At 37.0% G+C, this 17,038-nt stretch overlaps 2 protein-coding genes across 2 annotated transcripts in view; one reads left to right on the top strand and one right to left on the bottom strand.

Annotated features, from left to right (window-relative positions):
* Nucleotides 1–2,488: 2,488 nt before the first annotated feature.
* CUNH1orf146 (chromosome unknown C1orf146 homolog) lies at nucleotides 2,489–12,906 on the top strand. The gene is made up of 5 exons (XM_007430882.4): nucleotides 2,489–2,557; nucleotides 4,780–4,873; nucleotides 6,809–6,977; nucleotides 9,984–10,062; nucleotides 12,793–12,906. Exons 1-5 carry the CDS (start codon nucleotides 2,489–2,491, stop codon nucleotides 12,904–12,906), a joined length of 525 nt encoding a protein of 174 aa, XP_007430944.1.
* Nucleotides 12,907–13,831: 925 nt separating this feature from the next.
* The window catches only part of GLMN (glomulin, FKBP associated protein), a 34,653-nt gene continuing 31,446 nt past the window's right edge, over nucleotides 13,832–17,038 (bottom strand). The window contains 3 exon segments of the mRNA XM_025168360.2: nucleotides 13,832–14,192; nucleotides 14,194–14,261; nucleotides 14,381–14,463. Coding sequence (XP_025024128.1) covers nucleotides 14,150–14,192; nucleotides 14,194–14,261; nucleotides 14,381–14,463 — 194 coding nt within the window. The 3' untranslated portion in view covers nucleotides 13,832–14,149.

Below are 17,038 nucleotides of genomic sequence, written 5' to 3'. Positions count from 1 at the left end.
TTGAATATTGTGGAAATCTGATTTAGGTGCTCCTGGACAAGTCAACATTTCTTACACAACTGATATGATTGGACTAAATCCCTAAAAATCTTACTCTTCTGGTCTGTAGTGGAAGCTAATTAAAGGTAAGGTACTACTGTACAACATACTTACTTGTATTGATAATGAGAGAAAATGTGTGAAGCATTTTAAATACACAGTGCTTTATAAACATTGAGTGTTGCTATTTGAAAAGCCTGCACTGACATTTTTGCAGGAGATGTAAGACATGCAAAGCCAGTTATTACTAAACAAGTAGCAATAAAAACTCCATATTGATACAGATATCAACACATACGTACACACACAGGAAAAAGGTTTAGAAACTTAAATGTGTCAAACACACCACTTGAATAAATATTGTTTAAAATTATATAGTTCATTTACAATCAGTAAAACAAAACTATTATTTCCCCGCCATGGAAGAGTTGATCTTTAAAGGATTTCCAGAGGGATTTCAGCTTGTTCATTACAAAGTTTGCTTTTCTGTTTGGAATGAGAATATTTGATATCCCATAATATTTTTATACTACTGTATAATTTGAAATACATTCAAATATTGTAGCAAGTAGCAACACATATACACCATTTGTATTACAATTATTGGTGCTAAGCTTAGCTTTTCATGTTGACTCCACCATGATTTTTTTTAAACAACTTGTACTAATTACCAAAAAGTGTAGAAAAGGAATGGAGGAGCCGAGTTGAATCTCTGAGAGCAGAGAAGAAAGTAATGCTCCTAAGCCTGAACCTTACAAAAATTATTCCAGATTTCTACATAGTTGGTGCAGGTGTATCTACAGATGGCAACAAAATGAAAAACATTTAGCAACCCCTTCATTTTTGGAATAAAAATTAGGGGAGCAAAGCTTTAGCTAATATGCAGAAATATCAAATGTGATTACCTAAATTGGGTAGGGGTGGTTTTTTTGTTTTTGTTTTGTTTTTACAACATGGAAAGTTCTATTTCTCCTAAAAATAAAAATATTTCTAAAAGATCTCTACAAACTCACAAATGAGGAAAAGAACCCTAAGATAAATTTAATGACTTTACGGATGGAAATTACCGGCATCCAGGACATAGTATAATCCCACTTTAAATTTTAAAAAAATTAACTCCAGACTTAATCAGCAGGTTGCAAACGCTGTGGGAACATTCTTTTACGTCAGTGTTGTCCAAACTTGGCCACTTTAAGATGAGTGGACTTCAACTCCCAGAATTCCCCAGCCAGCCTGGCTGGCTGGGGAATTCTGGGAGTTGAAGTCCACTCAAAGTGGCCAAGTTTGGACAACACTGTTTTACGTGGTCTACTTACTCAAGTTGTCGTTCCTCTCGTTTCACTGGCATACGTTATTACATGAAATCCCCCTGTAAGTTTCTTTTGCCTGAGTTCAAAACCTAGCAAGAACGCCAGTGTGGAAAACTCAGCCCGTGGCGTTGGCAGCCATGTTGGGCTTCTTCACCAAGAAGAGGGCCCAAAGCTATCCATCTCCAGGCCCTTCTTGACTTAGCCAAATGGGAGGGACCCCAATGGTGGCCTGACCTCCATTTTTAAACATGAATTGCCTCAAGCAGGAATAGGAACTAATGGATGAGGTACATTTAAGCCATTGTCCTTATCAAAGACAAAACCCAGCTTACACAGCATCATACTTGGGTTCTGTTTTCATCCATTCTGAATGTATTTTAAGCCATACCTGGCCTTTTATTCATGTTAGCCAATGCTGACAAAAAGCCTTATTTTTGTAAGTAAATTGAATTGGGAGTGGGCAGTGTGATGATTTTTATTCTTTTCTCTGCTCAGTGGCACTTTCTTTGCTGCATGCCAGACAGAATGAACCTGGAGAATTTCTGCCTGTCACTACTGCTGCTGTTAGTTAAGTAAGAGGGGTTTTTTTTCCCTTGAGCCTCTATGTATGAATCCGTTTAAGCCTCACATCTCTGTGAGGTACGTTTGGCTCAGAAGTAGTGACTATTCCCACATCATCCAGTGAGTTTTAGGGATAGAAATTACTGGCATCCAGGACACAGTATAACCCCAGTCTTGGATTCACTTTCCCTGCCCCTTAACATCCTAATTGTGATAGCAACATCGTCATGTGATGTTATTAGTTAATCTGCAATAAGTTATAATATAATTCTGTATATGCAGATGTACCTCACTTAACCGAGAGGCATTGCATTTCTCTGTTTAAATAATACCATGCTTGTCAACATCTGGAGGAACTTGCTCCTAGATAAACACATCTAAAGTTGCAGCCAAAGGCAGTGAGGATTTCCTTGTTTGTGTGGTTCAGCTTCTATAATTATTTTGGTAACTAAAAATAAACATCACAACATATGTAAGTGCTTTTTACAACATATAAACAATATTTCTACTATTTTCTCCAACAGTAGGCAACTTTCTGTAAGTGGAGTTACCTTGCGGAAGTCTTAGCAATTGTCAAAATGGCTGCAAGTTGTGGTCAAGAAAAAATACGATGGGTTACCACAATAATTCTGAGTTCATCTCTTCAGGTAATGGATGTCATTAATGCTCTCACAAAATGGCTGCCAGTTGGAAGGGTTGCCTATTCACAAGATTGCTATACACGGACAGCATGGCCAGGCACCAAACACTAATTTACTAGAAAGCAAGCTGATGATGTTACCCCTCCATATCCTTCTCTAGCCCTCACATATTCTCATCAATCTAATTTTACACACACACACACACTCACACACACACATAGAAAGGGTGCTGTCAAAGAGCGGTGCTCTAACCACTATGCTATCCAGCTGCTAAATGTTTGTATGTATGTATGTATGTATGTATGTATGTATGTATGTATGTATATAAAAATAAAATGGCTGGATAGTGTAGTGGTTAGACCACTGCCCTTTGACATGGGAGACTGAGGTTTGAATCCTGGATGGTCCCCTCTCCCTCTGTGTGTGTGTGTGTGTGTTTGTTTGTTTGTTTGTTTTCTGGGGAGGTGGCTTCATGTCTAACCAAGCCATGGGTTGGAGACACCCATCCTTGTATCAGCTGGATGCTTCTGAGCCTATATGGAACCTCCAACCCAAGTATTCGCAGATTGCCTATCCCAGTATCAGATGTGATTGAAATGAGTTCTGTTAGTAGAAAGAACAAATAACTATGGAAGAATCACAACACTGCTTCTATTTTGAGAGAGGGGAAGCAGCCACAGCTATCTGAGCTTTTAAAATGGTGGAATGTGTTTGCAGGAAGCGCTAGATTAGCCTTTTCCCAACCTGGGGACCTCAAGATTCCATCTCTCAAAATTCTCATCCATGGCCAGGCTGCCTGGGAAATTCTGCAATTTTGAAGTCTATACACCAGGAGGACACCCCTTTGGGGAAGGTTGGACTGACTTATAGCCCTGAGTTACCACATTCCAGGGGTGCCTAGGTGTCTGTGCATTAAAAAAGTCAAGATAATGGTATAACATTGTGATTGAAGCCTCACCTCTCTTGACTTTTTTGACATCACCCCATTCCTGCAACAATCAGTGTTTCTTCCTAAGTGACTGAAATAAATTGAAACATGATAAGTTCCTGCTATGTTTCCAGTCATCATTTCTGTAACTTTAGGATTTTTACTCATTTCTTGTTATCCTTGTTTCCTGACAAAGTTTATTAATTTGTTTTTATTAATTTGCTGAGTAGATATGATGCTTACCTATATGTTGCCCTTCCCTTCCCTTCTTTTCTCTTGTAAACTCTTCCTGTATCTGGCTAATAGCAATCACACCACACATTGAATAGCCTAATGAGAAAGAGGCAATGCAGAAAATGGTATAGAAGATTTTATCTGGATTCTCCTTGCTTTCAAGGAGTTTGATAAATCTATAAAGTTTATCTTTATTTTTACTCCTTGTTTTTTTAATACTCTTGAAGGATTTTTATTAAAAAATAAGTTTTCGTTTTGTTGCTGGCAGGATCAGTTCTTCAAAGGCACTCTACTGTCAAAGCCTTTTTTAAAAAATAGCACTCTGAATAGATAAGTATGAAAAAAATGGGAAAATTTAGCTAGCCTATCTCAGGATGACAATATGTATGTAACTGACATTTCTAACTAAGTTTGCTTATATATTTTTAAGGACATTGGATTCTTTAAAAAGCTCAAAATGAAATTGTGATGAAGAAATAATGGGCCATCTTTTTAAATAAAACACTGCAGCCTCACAGCATGTTATTTTAATGGGTTGAAGATGAAAAGAATTTTTTTTAAAAACTAAAAAGCATGGAAAAATTATTTTCTCATAAACCAACTAATTTGACTAACAAAATGAAGTACTGTATGTAGCACATTATTCACTTGTACAATTTACTTCCACAAGTTGGGACTTTAGACATAACTTTGTTTACTTTTTAAAAAGTTAGAAAAAAATACCAGATAGATCTGATAACAGCAGTCAGCTAACAAAGCCAAACTGCACTTTAATATGCAAGGGTAGCATATCTTCCTACAAGGTTGGAGGACAAAGAATGTAACTAGTCTTAGTGATAATTAATCTTATCCCATGATTGGAGCTTCCATAAGCATTTATTTTTCAGCTTTTGCAAAGAGAGGCCTTAGCTAGATGGGCTTGGACTGATCCAGCATAACAAAGATTGCAGGGTTTTTTAAATTAGTATTTATGTATATTAAACTATTTTGAATGTTTTAATGACCGCTCTATTTAAGGGACAAAATAATAAATATATTTTAATATAGCATTTTGTTACATATTCAGCATCATGACATTTCAACAACCTTACAGAATCAGCAACACCGGGTTCGTTATTCAGATTCAGTGGAAGATGGATCTATTATTTTCTCACTTTCTGGTATAGTACTATAATTTTTTTTTAATGTTGAATCTAGCAGCATGGTATCAAGCTGTTTTATTATTTTTATTACTTTATCCCACCTTTTCTATATATAACTCAAGGTGGCGAACATACCTGCCTTCTATTTTTACCACAACAACCACCCTTTGAGATGGGTTGGGCTGAGAGGGAATGACTGGCCCAAAGTCACCCAGCCAGCTTTCGTGCCTAAGGGAGGCCTAGAACTCACAGTCTCCTGCTTTCTAGGCTGGCACCTTAACCACTACACCAAACTGGCTCTCTTTAAATGAGACGTGTGGTTAAAGAGCATGAAGTAATGAAAAAATTAAAAATAGGTACATCTTACATTTTGAAACTACTGTATGTGAAATGGAAAGGATATAATAGATCAGAATGAAAGCAGACTGATCTCATGAAAGTGAAGTTGATTAATACATGCATGTAAGTAAAAATGTAGGTGCAATTACAGGTAGTCTTTGGTTAATGACCATTCAGTGACCATTCGAAGTTATGTCAGCACTGAATGAGTGGTACCTATGACCTGTCCTCAAAGTTTCAGCAGTCCCAGCACCCATGAGGTCATGTGATTGTGATTTGGGCACTTGGCAACTGGCTCGCACTTACAACAGTTGCAGCATTCCACAGTCACATGATTGCCATTTGCAACCTTCCTGCTGGCTGCCCACAAGCAACATCAATGGGGAAGCCGGCAGGGAAGACTGCGATTCGCTCCTGTAAGTCACTCCCATTCCAGCTGCTTTTTCTCCCGAGAAGCCTAGCTATAGAGTATGACACTGTTGTCCAAACTTGGCCACTTTGAGTGGACTTCAACTTCCAGAATTCCCTAGCCAGCATGGCTGGCTGGGGAATTCTGGGAGTTGAAGTCCACTCATCTTAAAGTGGCCAAGTTTGGACAACACTGGAGTATGAGATCCTGGGGATGTCATACTCGTAGCGCACCCCACCTGCAGCATCCCCCTGCCTGCACTCCATAGCACACCCAGGACTTGCAACTTCCTGTCAGCTTCCCTATTGACTTTACTTGTTGGAAGCTGGCAGGAAGTCGCAAGGAGGGCCTTGCTTAAAGACCTGCAATCCTCGCTTAATGACGGATGCAATGTGGTCATGTGACATCACGCTTTACGACTGCATCATTTAGCGAGGATTACCTGTATGAATAAAGGGCCTAAAATACAGCATGTGTCAGAAAGTAGGAACTGTTATCATCTAGATTATTGTGGATGAATATGAAAGTAACAATTCATAGCTTCATGGACCAACATGTTATGTGTCAATGAATGATGAAAATAGATAAACCAGGAATGAATTTTGGGAAACATTGAAAAACATTGTGAATGAATATGATCCAGTGGGAAAAAAACTACTCTGTTAGGTGACATGAATGGAACAATGGGAATGAATTCAAAGAGTACAGAAAAAGTGATATGGACATTTGGAGACCAAAGAATAAGAATTTCTGCTTAGAAAGAAGACTATTTTGAATACATGGTTTACACATAAATCTATTAATGCATACATGGGGAAAGGGAATGTTTTGAAAAGTATGAATGATCTGATTATGATGGAATAATTAGTGAATAATACAGGGATGAATAAGAAAAGCAGTTCTTCTAGGTCTTTGTACCCCACCAATTCCTTATGTAGCAGTAGTGTTAGGACTGCTGCATAAAACTTGCAAGATAATAATACCATTGTAGAAAATATTATCCAAGATCCCCACTGCCATGTTTTCATCTCTGTTAGATCTATTCTCTTGGAATTTCCACTAATCTTCAGTATATGGATTTAGGATGCAGCTTTATATAAATATTTCAGTTTCAACAGCTGTATATACTCCACCATATATAAATCATATATGTACTTTTTAAAATAAACATAGTATAGCTTAATAAAAATGTTCTTCTTGCTCAGGTGTTGCATTTTTGCTTGCCGATGCTCAAGACTTGTTACTTGCAAATAGCAAAGTCATTTTTGAAAGAATAAAGAAGTTCATGACCATTCACAGAAATGGATTTTTACTTTTATCAGCTGCCCTTCATGGACAAAAAGAATGGGAAATGATGTTCAGAGTTCAGCAGAGGTATGAAATAAATAAATCAACATTTGTAATTTGCTTTATTACTAATGGAAAATGGATATATCTATAACATTTGCCAGCTCGTACTATTTAAGATAAATAGTACATTAACTTGTGTTCATTCAATGAAAATAGCCAAAGAATAAAAGCACTTTACCTTGGTATATTGCACCTTATAAGATACAGACTCTCAATCATTTGGACCTCTGAAAGTCATGGTTGAGGCCAGATTACCACACAGAAAATGCATTGGTTGTGCTTGTGGATGACCTTTGGAGAGACCAGGATTGAGAGGATATAACCCTTCTGGTTCTCCTTGGTCTCCCAGCAGTTTTTGATACCATTGACTGTGGTATCCTTCTGGATGGTCTGTAAGGAATTTGGGAGAGGCCACAGTTCTGCAGTGATTTCCCTCCTTCCTATAGCGGTGGTGCTAGTTGGTGATGGTGGGAGAGATCTGCCTAGAGACCTCTGTAGTGTGAGTGTCTCAGGGATCTTTCCTCTCTCCACTCCTTTTTAATATTGACATGAAACTGCTGGGGAAAGTCATCTGTTGGCATCAGCTTTGGTCTCATCAATATCCTAATGATATCAGTTATACATCTAATCCCCAGGTCAAACAAGGGATGCCATGGAAGGGCTACCCCAGTTCCTGGAGGCTGTTAGGGCCTGGGAGAAGGAACAGATTCTAATTAAATTCCTTCAAGATCGATTTGGTTTGGACCTAATGATTCCAGGGAAATTCCATCTCTGACTCTGAAAACAGGGTTGCTCAGAGATGGCCCATAATCAAATTCCCATAGGCTCACAGCTCCTGCTTGAAGAGCAGGTGGCAGCTGTGGCCAAAAGGGCTTTTGCACAGTTTTATCTTGTGTACCAATTGTGGCCATTTATGGATCAGAAGGCCCTGCTCACAGTCACTCATGCCCCAGATGCCTCCTATTTGGACTACTGTAACACATTCTGCACGGGTCTGCCCTTGAAGAATATTTGGAATCTACAGCTGGTACAGATTGTGGCAGTCTGAGCAGTGATGGGAGTTTCTTGATACATTTAGGTGATACCTCCCTGCTTTGGGAGCTACGTTTGTTTCCAGTTGGCTTCTAGATATGATTCAAGGTGCTGTTTGACACTTTTAAAGCCCTGTATGACTCTGGACCTCTTTATCTGAGGGTCTGCCTTCTCCTCTTTGCACCTGCCTGTCCAACCAGATCAAATAGGGTTAATTCCCTCCAAGTCCAGTACCTAACAGAGGCTCCAAAGCAGATGTTTTCAGTAGTTGCCTCTGCTTCTTTCATTTTATTATCTCACTAGTACTCTGACTGGCAGAAATTAGGTGATAGTCTACTTAAAATTCCATTTTACTTCCATTTCCTGATCCCTTTGCATTATCTCTGCTAGGGCCAATCTTCTGTGCACTAGTATTTACTCAAGAATGCAGACCAGTTTAAATATTTCTGTACTGCTTTTCAGATTGGCCTGTTGACTACATACTTCTCTTAACTTCAGCCTCCAAATGTGGGTCTGTGCTAACAAAGAGTACAATCACCATGTCAGTCCTCTGAGAATTTTCACTGCAGCAGCTGGCATTTCTGTTTTTTGTTGGAATGGTAGCGGTTAAACATGCAAATGCAGTTCATAAAACAGTTCAAATACACTCAAGGTTTTCCAGGGCTTAATCTACTGTTATAAAGCCACTGTGAGTTTCACAGCAGAAAAGCAGTGCAGAAATATTTAAATTGATCTGCATCATATCATATCAGACAGTCTAACTAGCCTGATATTATGGTGGATAGATGGTAGGATGTATATTCTTGAGTAAATACACAAGTATTGGCCCTAGCAGAGGTAATGCAAACTATATAAGGAATTTATCATTTTTGTGTTCAACTTTGCATTTTTATTTTATCACATTAGATGTAACTTTCATTTTATTATCTCACTAGCAGTCTGACTGGCAGAAGTTAAGTGATAGTCTACTTAAAATTCCATTTTATTTCCATTTTCTGATCCCTTTATTTAGAAACGCTGGAGCTTCAACCGTCATAAAACCATGAAAACCAGGCACTTGGTACTTAATTATGGCTCATCTTAGTGTATTGTTAACAGAAGAAACAAAATGTGATTATATAGTGCCATCAAGGTACATGGCTCGTTACAGAGTAATATAATCAAAACAATATAATTTGCTAGTTTTAGGGAGCTTATAATTGTTTCAATACAGGGAAGATAACAAGGAAGCAGCAGAGACGACTACAACTAATAATACTGTAGGTGAACATGCAGCTTCTCCTCCATTTGGTTTAGGAGGGAAGAGAGAGAGAGTGGGTGGCTATGCTATGTAGGATAACAAATTCATAAATAGTTGTCTAATAGTAGTGTAAGGTTGATGTCCATACTTGCTACTAATAGTTTATTGGACAAGGCGAATAATACCAAAAGGAGTGTTACATAATCAGGAAAGAAAATAACGTCTAGATAACATTTATCCTGGAAAGATACAGGTCTGTGTCTTCTGTGGTGCTCTATTCCAGGAAGGTGCTGGAACTATGGGTTCCAACCCATCATCTGACACTGAAGGGCTAGAGCATAGGCCATCCTTCAACATTTCCAGAAGCCTGGAATTCAACAATATAACATTCTTTGCATGAAGAAGTCTTCTGGTTCAATTCTTGACATCCCAACTGAAAAGGATCTCATATTATAGGTCTTTGTCAGAGAACAGTCATTGGTTAAGGTGCAAGTATGTGTATCAGCTTTCCAACGTAGTAGGTTGTATAGACTAAAATGGAGACATTTGAAATGGTGCTCCATTTATTAAATTATAATCAACAGTAAAACAGCCTGCTTCCCATTTTTAAACATTTATGTAACTATCACCATCTCAGCCAAGAAATATAAAGTCCCCAAACATTAGTATAATATACATTTATGTAACCGTATGCTATTTTTATCCATACTAAAAAGTTTTAAGTACAAATGGATATTTATGAAAATTCTGTGCTTAAGTTTTTTAGGCAGTAATTTACGAATAGTTCCAGTCCACAATACTGCTGAAGCTATTAAACTAATGTTGACCATAGCAAAGGTAAGCGCAGAATTTATATTTTAAAAAGTCTATGTCTACATTAATACATAAATATAAATATTTGCACTCAAATAGATTCATTTGTTACTGTGGATGTAACTGCATGGTACCGCCACAATAGGGTTTTTGGTTTCAAGACTGCTTTTGTTATTACTTATAGTATAAATTATAAATGCATCTAATCCAAGATTCCTAAAACTGAAGAACAGTAAATAATGTTAGGTCCTTGCCCAAGTATTATTTGGTTGGGCTGTGCATACACAAAACTGAGAAAAATGCAGCTGCTTTAATAAGAGTCTAAGTGTTGTTACCTCCCTAAGGCAGCCGCAATTTTTTCTCAGGCTCAAGCAGAAATTGAAAAAAGGCAGGGTACTTGAATGAACAGTAAAGAGGTCCAACGTACTTTTTCTAACATTTATGTGGTGTGCACAACCCTATTATTATGGACTTAATATTTATCTAGTAAATTCAATACAATCTTGGGGTTTTGTTCAACAAAGCTTACTTTGAATAAGAATACAGAATTTAAAGAACAAAAACCAGTGGAATCCTAATGGAAAAATGTTGATTGGAGGGGGTTAAAGTGAGCCACTAGCAGCAAAAATCTTTTGGGCAGGAAACATGTTCTGCACTCAGACTGCAGATACCAACTGAAACAACTGAAGGCAAAACTGCTCAAGATTTTTTTTGAGAAGGGCAAGGCATAAAAAGATCCAGATTAAGTGACATCAAGTCTGCTTTTAACTACCTAATTTTGGCACAAAATAAAGCCAAACTGAGGGCAGTCTGTGCTAAATTTCCAATAAGTTACATCCACTCAAAGCCCCTAAATAAGACCTGAGTTTTAAAGCCCTGAGCATCACTCCAAAACATCTGATGAGGTTAAGATGCAGCATAATTTAGCTGCCATCTTGCCATTTTGTTTATATAATAATTTTTATTAAGAATTTTGATTATAATAGTAAAATCTAATACAAACTAAACTTAAAGAGAAGGGAGTAAAAAGTGCAAGGAAAAAGGGAGAAAAGGAAGAAAGAAGAAAAAGACTATAATAAAAAAAGAGAAAAGAAATATATGAAGTGACTTCCAACCTTCATCATATGAAGTATAAACAAATTTAGTAACTCTTCATCCCCTCTAAGGTTACAAACAACTATCTCTTCTTAACTGATCTCCTATCTATAAACAAATCCATAAAACATCATCTTTTCAGTCCTGGTGTCAGCAGAAAGTCCATAAAGGGTTGCCAGAAGTAACAACATATCTTATTTTAATCTTGATCAAATAAACCAACTTTAGATTCCTTCCCTTTACTTATAACAGTCGTAATCTTTAGTTCATTCAAATATTGTCGTAGGATATGAATTCTTTTCATTTCTTCTTTATCCCATCGCAGAGTTCTTCAAGACTTTAACAAGTCTCTTTTGTAAATCCAATGGGGAAAAATTGTCCAGGTCAAACTCTCTTGGTTTGTCATTTGTATTTCCCTTTTAAATTTTAAAACATCAGCCAGTTTCTTTTGTAGATACAGTGAAACACCCTAAGTCATTCTCTTAGCCTGTCAGTTGTAAATCCACTTTCAATATCATCTCTATCTTGTCAGATAAAATTTGTTCTACATCTGTCATTTTTTCAATAACATCTTTTGGATAAAAGCAGACATAATTACTGACATTGTTGATATTGTGGCTACTATTTTCTGACACCATTCTTCAAGAGTCTCCTTCAGTATTTTCATTGTTATAACATTTTACACCGTTTTGCAGGCTTGCATTTTTTTTCTCTGTCTAAAATCTTTAGTCCCCTCTAGTGTCCACTTTTTAAAATCATGAAATTACTTATCTTTGTTACATTGTGCAAAAACCAAAACAGGATCTATTTCCCACGAGAAGCTGTTTGTTCTAATTAATTCCAAAATCTTATTGTAAAAGTTTCAATATTCCAAATTTATCTGGACCCAAAGTCCATTTATAACTTTCTAAGATCAAAATCTTGTTTCGTTTTTTACAAATTATTTAAATTCTTAAGCTTATGATTAAATTTTTTTGTTGTTCAGGATTGAAGGGAAATTCACCTGGCATTTTCAAACTTGTTGTTCTGAAGGTCTCTAATTGCTTAGTAGTAGTTAACGAGCAATTTCCAAAAGTGATTAACAAGTGAGGTTAGAGAGCTTAGTGTCCTTCAAAGGTGCCAACTGTAGTTCTAAGCAAGATCCCAGTGGTCTCCAGTGGGAGATTGCTGTCCTGCAGACTCTCTGCAAGGAACAGCCGTCCTCTTCTTGTCCAGAGAGGTTCTGAAGAGCCAATCTACTCACCAGCTCTTCGTTCTTTGCGCGGTCATCGGCTCCACTTTTGCAGAGATGTCTTCACTCCGCCATTTCCACCTTGCCATTTTGGACTACAATCCAGCAGCCCAATTCAAAATCCATTTAGTTGAGAGCAAGCCCCAAATTACTTCAATGGATCTTACTTCTGAGTATTCCTATAAACCATTATGTTACAAGGATATTTTAACATATGCTTTTAAGAACAGATAGTGTTTAATTATTTGTGTTTAGATCATACCAGTATAAAATCATAATTCAGTCTGAGAGTTCAACCACTTGAAAATGTCATTTATAGAACTTTTGCTTGGACATTGGATGGTAAAATGCTCCAATCATTGTCAGTTGTTATGGTGTAATACATAAATGATTACTATAACCTATTGTAATTCTCTCTTATTGGGAAGACTTCTTCAAAATCCTATCTGGACAACATTCGCTACAGAATGCTAACAGCAAAGGCACAGATTATAGAACAAAGCCCTGTCTGGAAAATGCTTCATCACATCCAACTGCACTGAAGTTAAATACCATCCAAGGGTTTATTCAAAAGTTTGACTATGTTATTTGCTCATTGTTGTGTTTTAAAAAACATATCCATAAAACGTCAGAACACCTGTTTGAAAATACATTTATTAACAGATATGTTCAGAATAAAAATTCTCTGTAATTGGAGATTTAATTTCCTGCATAAAGAAAGGAATATTACTGTTATATATTTCCCTTTCAATAATCAAAAGAAGTCAAGTATAAACCATGGCTTGTATATAAGGATCCCAATAACTTTTAAGTAATATTGGGGGAGAATGGTCATTATTCAAAAGTACAGAAGAGCAGCTAATAGACATGATTCTAACTTTATAATTTGACATCACAATAGTTGTTTACGTGCTTCTATTTTTGCTTTTTGAAAAATTCTTATTTTGTATTTTAGCAATGTTCTTTCCTTGTTATTTTTTCTTCCCTTTGTATTACCTAAAGCGCTGTGGGGACTTTTATCATAGAGTTTGAAATTTGGATAATAAGAATCATCGTTCTAATACATCTGTATAAGCTTGTGACAGTTAGGAATTAAATTATAAGCAGCTTTTGCCAATCAATTCACTAGTAGGAGCCTTAATTCTATGGGATTAAATTCAAACCAGCTGTTCTGTTAATGGAAGAAGCCCTACTACTCACAGAACAAATTACAATCCAACAGAGGCTTGCTGCTAGAAGGGGAAGTGTTAAGAGAAAGCAAGCAACTTTTGCCAATATCTTCTTCCCCTTCCATTCTGCTTCTCAGACTGCCCTGGAGGATCCCACTAATTCTCTGCAGCAGATTTTCATGGGATTCAAGCAGCAAAACGGTCTTGCTCCCTTCCTCAAATTTTAACAATCCCTTCTAATCATAAATCTTGTTGAATAAAACTGATTGTACCAAGTAATACCTGTTGTAATGTTCGCTTGCTTTTATATTGATACTTTATTTCACAGTATGTATGCCTTTATAAATAGGTAGCATTACATAAAATGTAGCATGACACTTCATGGTCTTGGATACTTGTGGTTCTGACATTCAAAACATAGCAAGAGCACAATATAATCCAGCCATTGGGGCTAGCTTCTGAAGGTTTAGAGGAAAAGATATATTCTAAAACCTATATAGAAGTCTGTATAATAATTATTACTTTGAAAATATTTAAAATTTGACATGTTATACTTTGGTCAATCTGACTTGATAAGGTAAAAGCGGAATACTGAAATAAAGGTTTTTTAAAAGTTTCATTTGATTCCAGCAGTTTCTTCAGATGCAGCCTTTGTTTTCAATGAGTTCTTCTACCCTTGCCAGAACACTCTCCATTAAATCAAATGTGAAAAGTGCAGAGTGAAGAGCCTGAAACAGATATTATAAATTTAGAAGTATCTTGGAAATATTCATGTATCAAATCCTTAAATAAAAGGGACCCCCCCCAACATGCATTTTAATAGCTTCCTTAAAAACAAATCACTCACCTGAAGCTCCATGTCAGTTGTAATTCCTGACATCTTTGCCCCAGCTACTGTTAGAGCACAAGTCTTTGTACGAATGTGAGGCTCTGCAATGGAAAAGATTGAAGATTAGTAATGTATGACTCCCTGTAACCTGCTTGAAACTCACTATACTGAGGTGTGTGTGTATATATATATATATATATATATATATATATATATATATTTATAGTTGATTGATTGATTGATGTAGTGGTTAAGGTGCTGGTCTAGAAACCAGGAGACTGTGAGGTCTAGGCCTCCCTCCCTTAGGCAAGAAAGCCAGCTGGATGACTTTGGGCCAGTCACTCTCTCTCAGCCTAACCCACCTCACAGGGTTGTTGTTGTTGGGAAAAATAGGAGGCAGGAATATTAGATATGTTTGAGAGAGACAGAGAGAGATAACAGGCAGGATAAAAATCAAATAAAGAAACAGAGACAGAGATGGAGAATAGCACCTTTGAGCCAGTGTTTAGCAGTTTTTTTGGCAAGATTTCAGAAGTGGTTTTTAGTTCTAACTTATTTCAGCCACTAAATGTGAAAGCATAGCATAAAGGTAATACAGTAAGTATTACCCTTGGTTGGATCACAGTATAAATTCATATCTTCAGTATCCCCTGCAGTCAGTCTTACCCAGCATTTCTTAGAGGAGAACTATTAACATAGAGCTAGTCTGGTGTAGTGGTTAAGGTACTGAAATAGAAACTGGGAGACTGTAAATTCTAGTCCTCCCTTCGGCACGAAAGTTGGTTGGGTAACTTTGGGCCACTTATTCTCTCTCAGCCCAGCCCATGTCACAGGGTGGTTGTTGTGGAGAAAATAGGAGGTGGGAGCATTATGTACATTGCTTTGAATTGTACAAAATAAAGGCAGTTATAAATAAATGATTGTATGTGCGTGCTATTTTAAAATTTTTGTTCAGTTGATCATTCACCTCCAACTCTTTGCACAACATTTTGCCAGGAACATCTGTCAGTAACAGCTTCTTTGAGTCCTTGTAAGTTTACACTTGTGTCTTCAATGAGAATATCTAGCCCCCTTGTTTTCTGTCAGTCTTTAATTTATTAAATGTGTTATAGCTGCCCATTCTATTAAACTCTCCAATTGTCTTCCGTGTTTTCCAAGCATCAGGGCCTTCACTGATGGCTGTGACATTTGCATTATGTGCCCCAAATATTTAAATTTTAGTTGCACTATTAATGTTTCTAGTAAGCAGTCGGTGTTTTTACTACATGTGACACTGAATTGTTTTTGCTGTCCAAAGTATTCAACAGGCTCCTCCAGCATCCTAATCCAAAGGCATACATTTTTCTTCAGTCTTTTTGATAGTTCAGCTCTCACAGCTACATCTTTACTATTAGGAAAGCCATGGATCTGGCTATGTGTATCTCTGTTGTCAGTGTGATGTGCCTGAACTTTAATGTTTTACTTAGATTTGTCAGGTTTTTTCCCCGAGTAGCAGGTATCTCTTTATGCCTGGCTTGTGTGTATTCTCTTTCACCTTGAGTAAGAGATTACTAAAGGCTTCCTCACTTCTAGTCATTAAAATGGCATTATCAGCATACATGAGCTTATGGATGTTTCTCCCAGGAATTTTAATTCAAATTTCTACTTCTAGTCCAGCATTCCTCATGATATTTTCTGCATATAAGTTAAAAAAATAAGGTGACTGTATACAACTTTGGCATACAGGTAGTCCTCAACTTACGGCCATTTATTTAACAACTGTTCAAAGTTACAACGGGGCTGAAAAGTGGCTTACGACTGGTCCCTGCACTTACCACAATCGCAGCATCCCTGCGGTCACATGATCAAAATTTGGGTGCTTGGTAACCGGCATATATTTACAACAGTTGCAGCGTCCCAGGGTCATGTGATCACCCATGTTTTTAATTGCTATTCACAATCTCTTGTGGTCTAGACAGTCAAAATTCTTAGTATAATCAATAAACCAAAAGTAGACCTATTTTGTAAATTCTATTACCCACTGGATGTTAGCAGTGCAATCTCAGATGTCCTGCCTCTTTTGAATTAATCTGTACTTCAGAGAGCATTCATCCCATGTCCTGTTTAAATTTGGATTGCAAAATCTTGAGCATTACTTTAATGGCATGTAAAATCAGTGCAACTATTTCGTAGTTTGAACAATCTTTAGCACTGCTTTTTTTTTTTTGGTGCTGGAATATTAACTAATCTTTTCCAGGCCCCCAGCCACTGCCATGTTTTCCATACCTGCTTATAAACCACACATAGTGCTTGACCTGCATCGTGCAAGATTTTAAACAATTAGGTTGGTATTTCAATAAATCCTGCAGTTATTATACATAACTCCTTGTCTCTTCTTGCTCTTCTCTGGAGCTCAAATTTAGTTAGGCAGCTATTCTCTAGCTCTGCTGCCTTTTGCTTTCTGTTTTTCTTCAAGCTACTTTCAGTGTGTCAGCAGAAAGACATGTCACCTTATTTTGCTTTCTGCATTTTGGGATAGCTTTATTTGCTTCCTTTTTAACAATACCACAAATTTCAATGCAGAATTTTTCAGGCACTCTATTTCTCAGATCTAATCCATTAAATCCATTCTTTATCATCTCTGCATAATCATAGGGAATATTGCTAAGGCCATATCTTGTTAGTTTGATGATTTTG

Source organism: Python bivittatus, unplaced genomic scaffold (assembly GCF_059951505.1).
Source record: "Python bivittatus isolate LINGU-HERP-01145 unplaced genomic scaffold, Pbiv_v1 ctg000700_np1212, whole genome shotgun sequence".
In the NCBI taxonomy this organism is placed as follows: Eukaryota; Metazoa; Chordata; class Lepidosauria; order Squamata; family Pythonidae; genus Python; species Python bivittatus.
The sequence above is the reverse complement of the archived record's forward strand: the minus strand, read 5'-3'. Positions and strand labels throughout refer to the sequence as shown.

Coding starts and splice junctions, on each gene's coding strand:
- CUNH1orf146 (XM_007430882.4), top strand. CDS start 2,489: ATGGCTGCAAGTTGTGGTCAAGAAAAAATACGATGGGTTACCACAATA. Junction 2,558..4,779: donor TTCTGAGTTCATCTCTTCAG/GTAATGGATGTC, acceptor TTACATATTCAG/CATCATGACATTTCAACAAC. Junction 6,978..9,983: donor ATGTTCAGAGTTCAGCAGAG/GTATGAAATAAA, acceptor TCTGTGCTTAAG/TTTTTTAGGCAGTAATTTAC.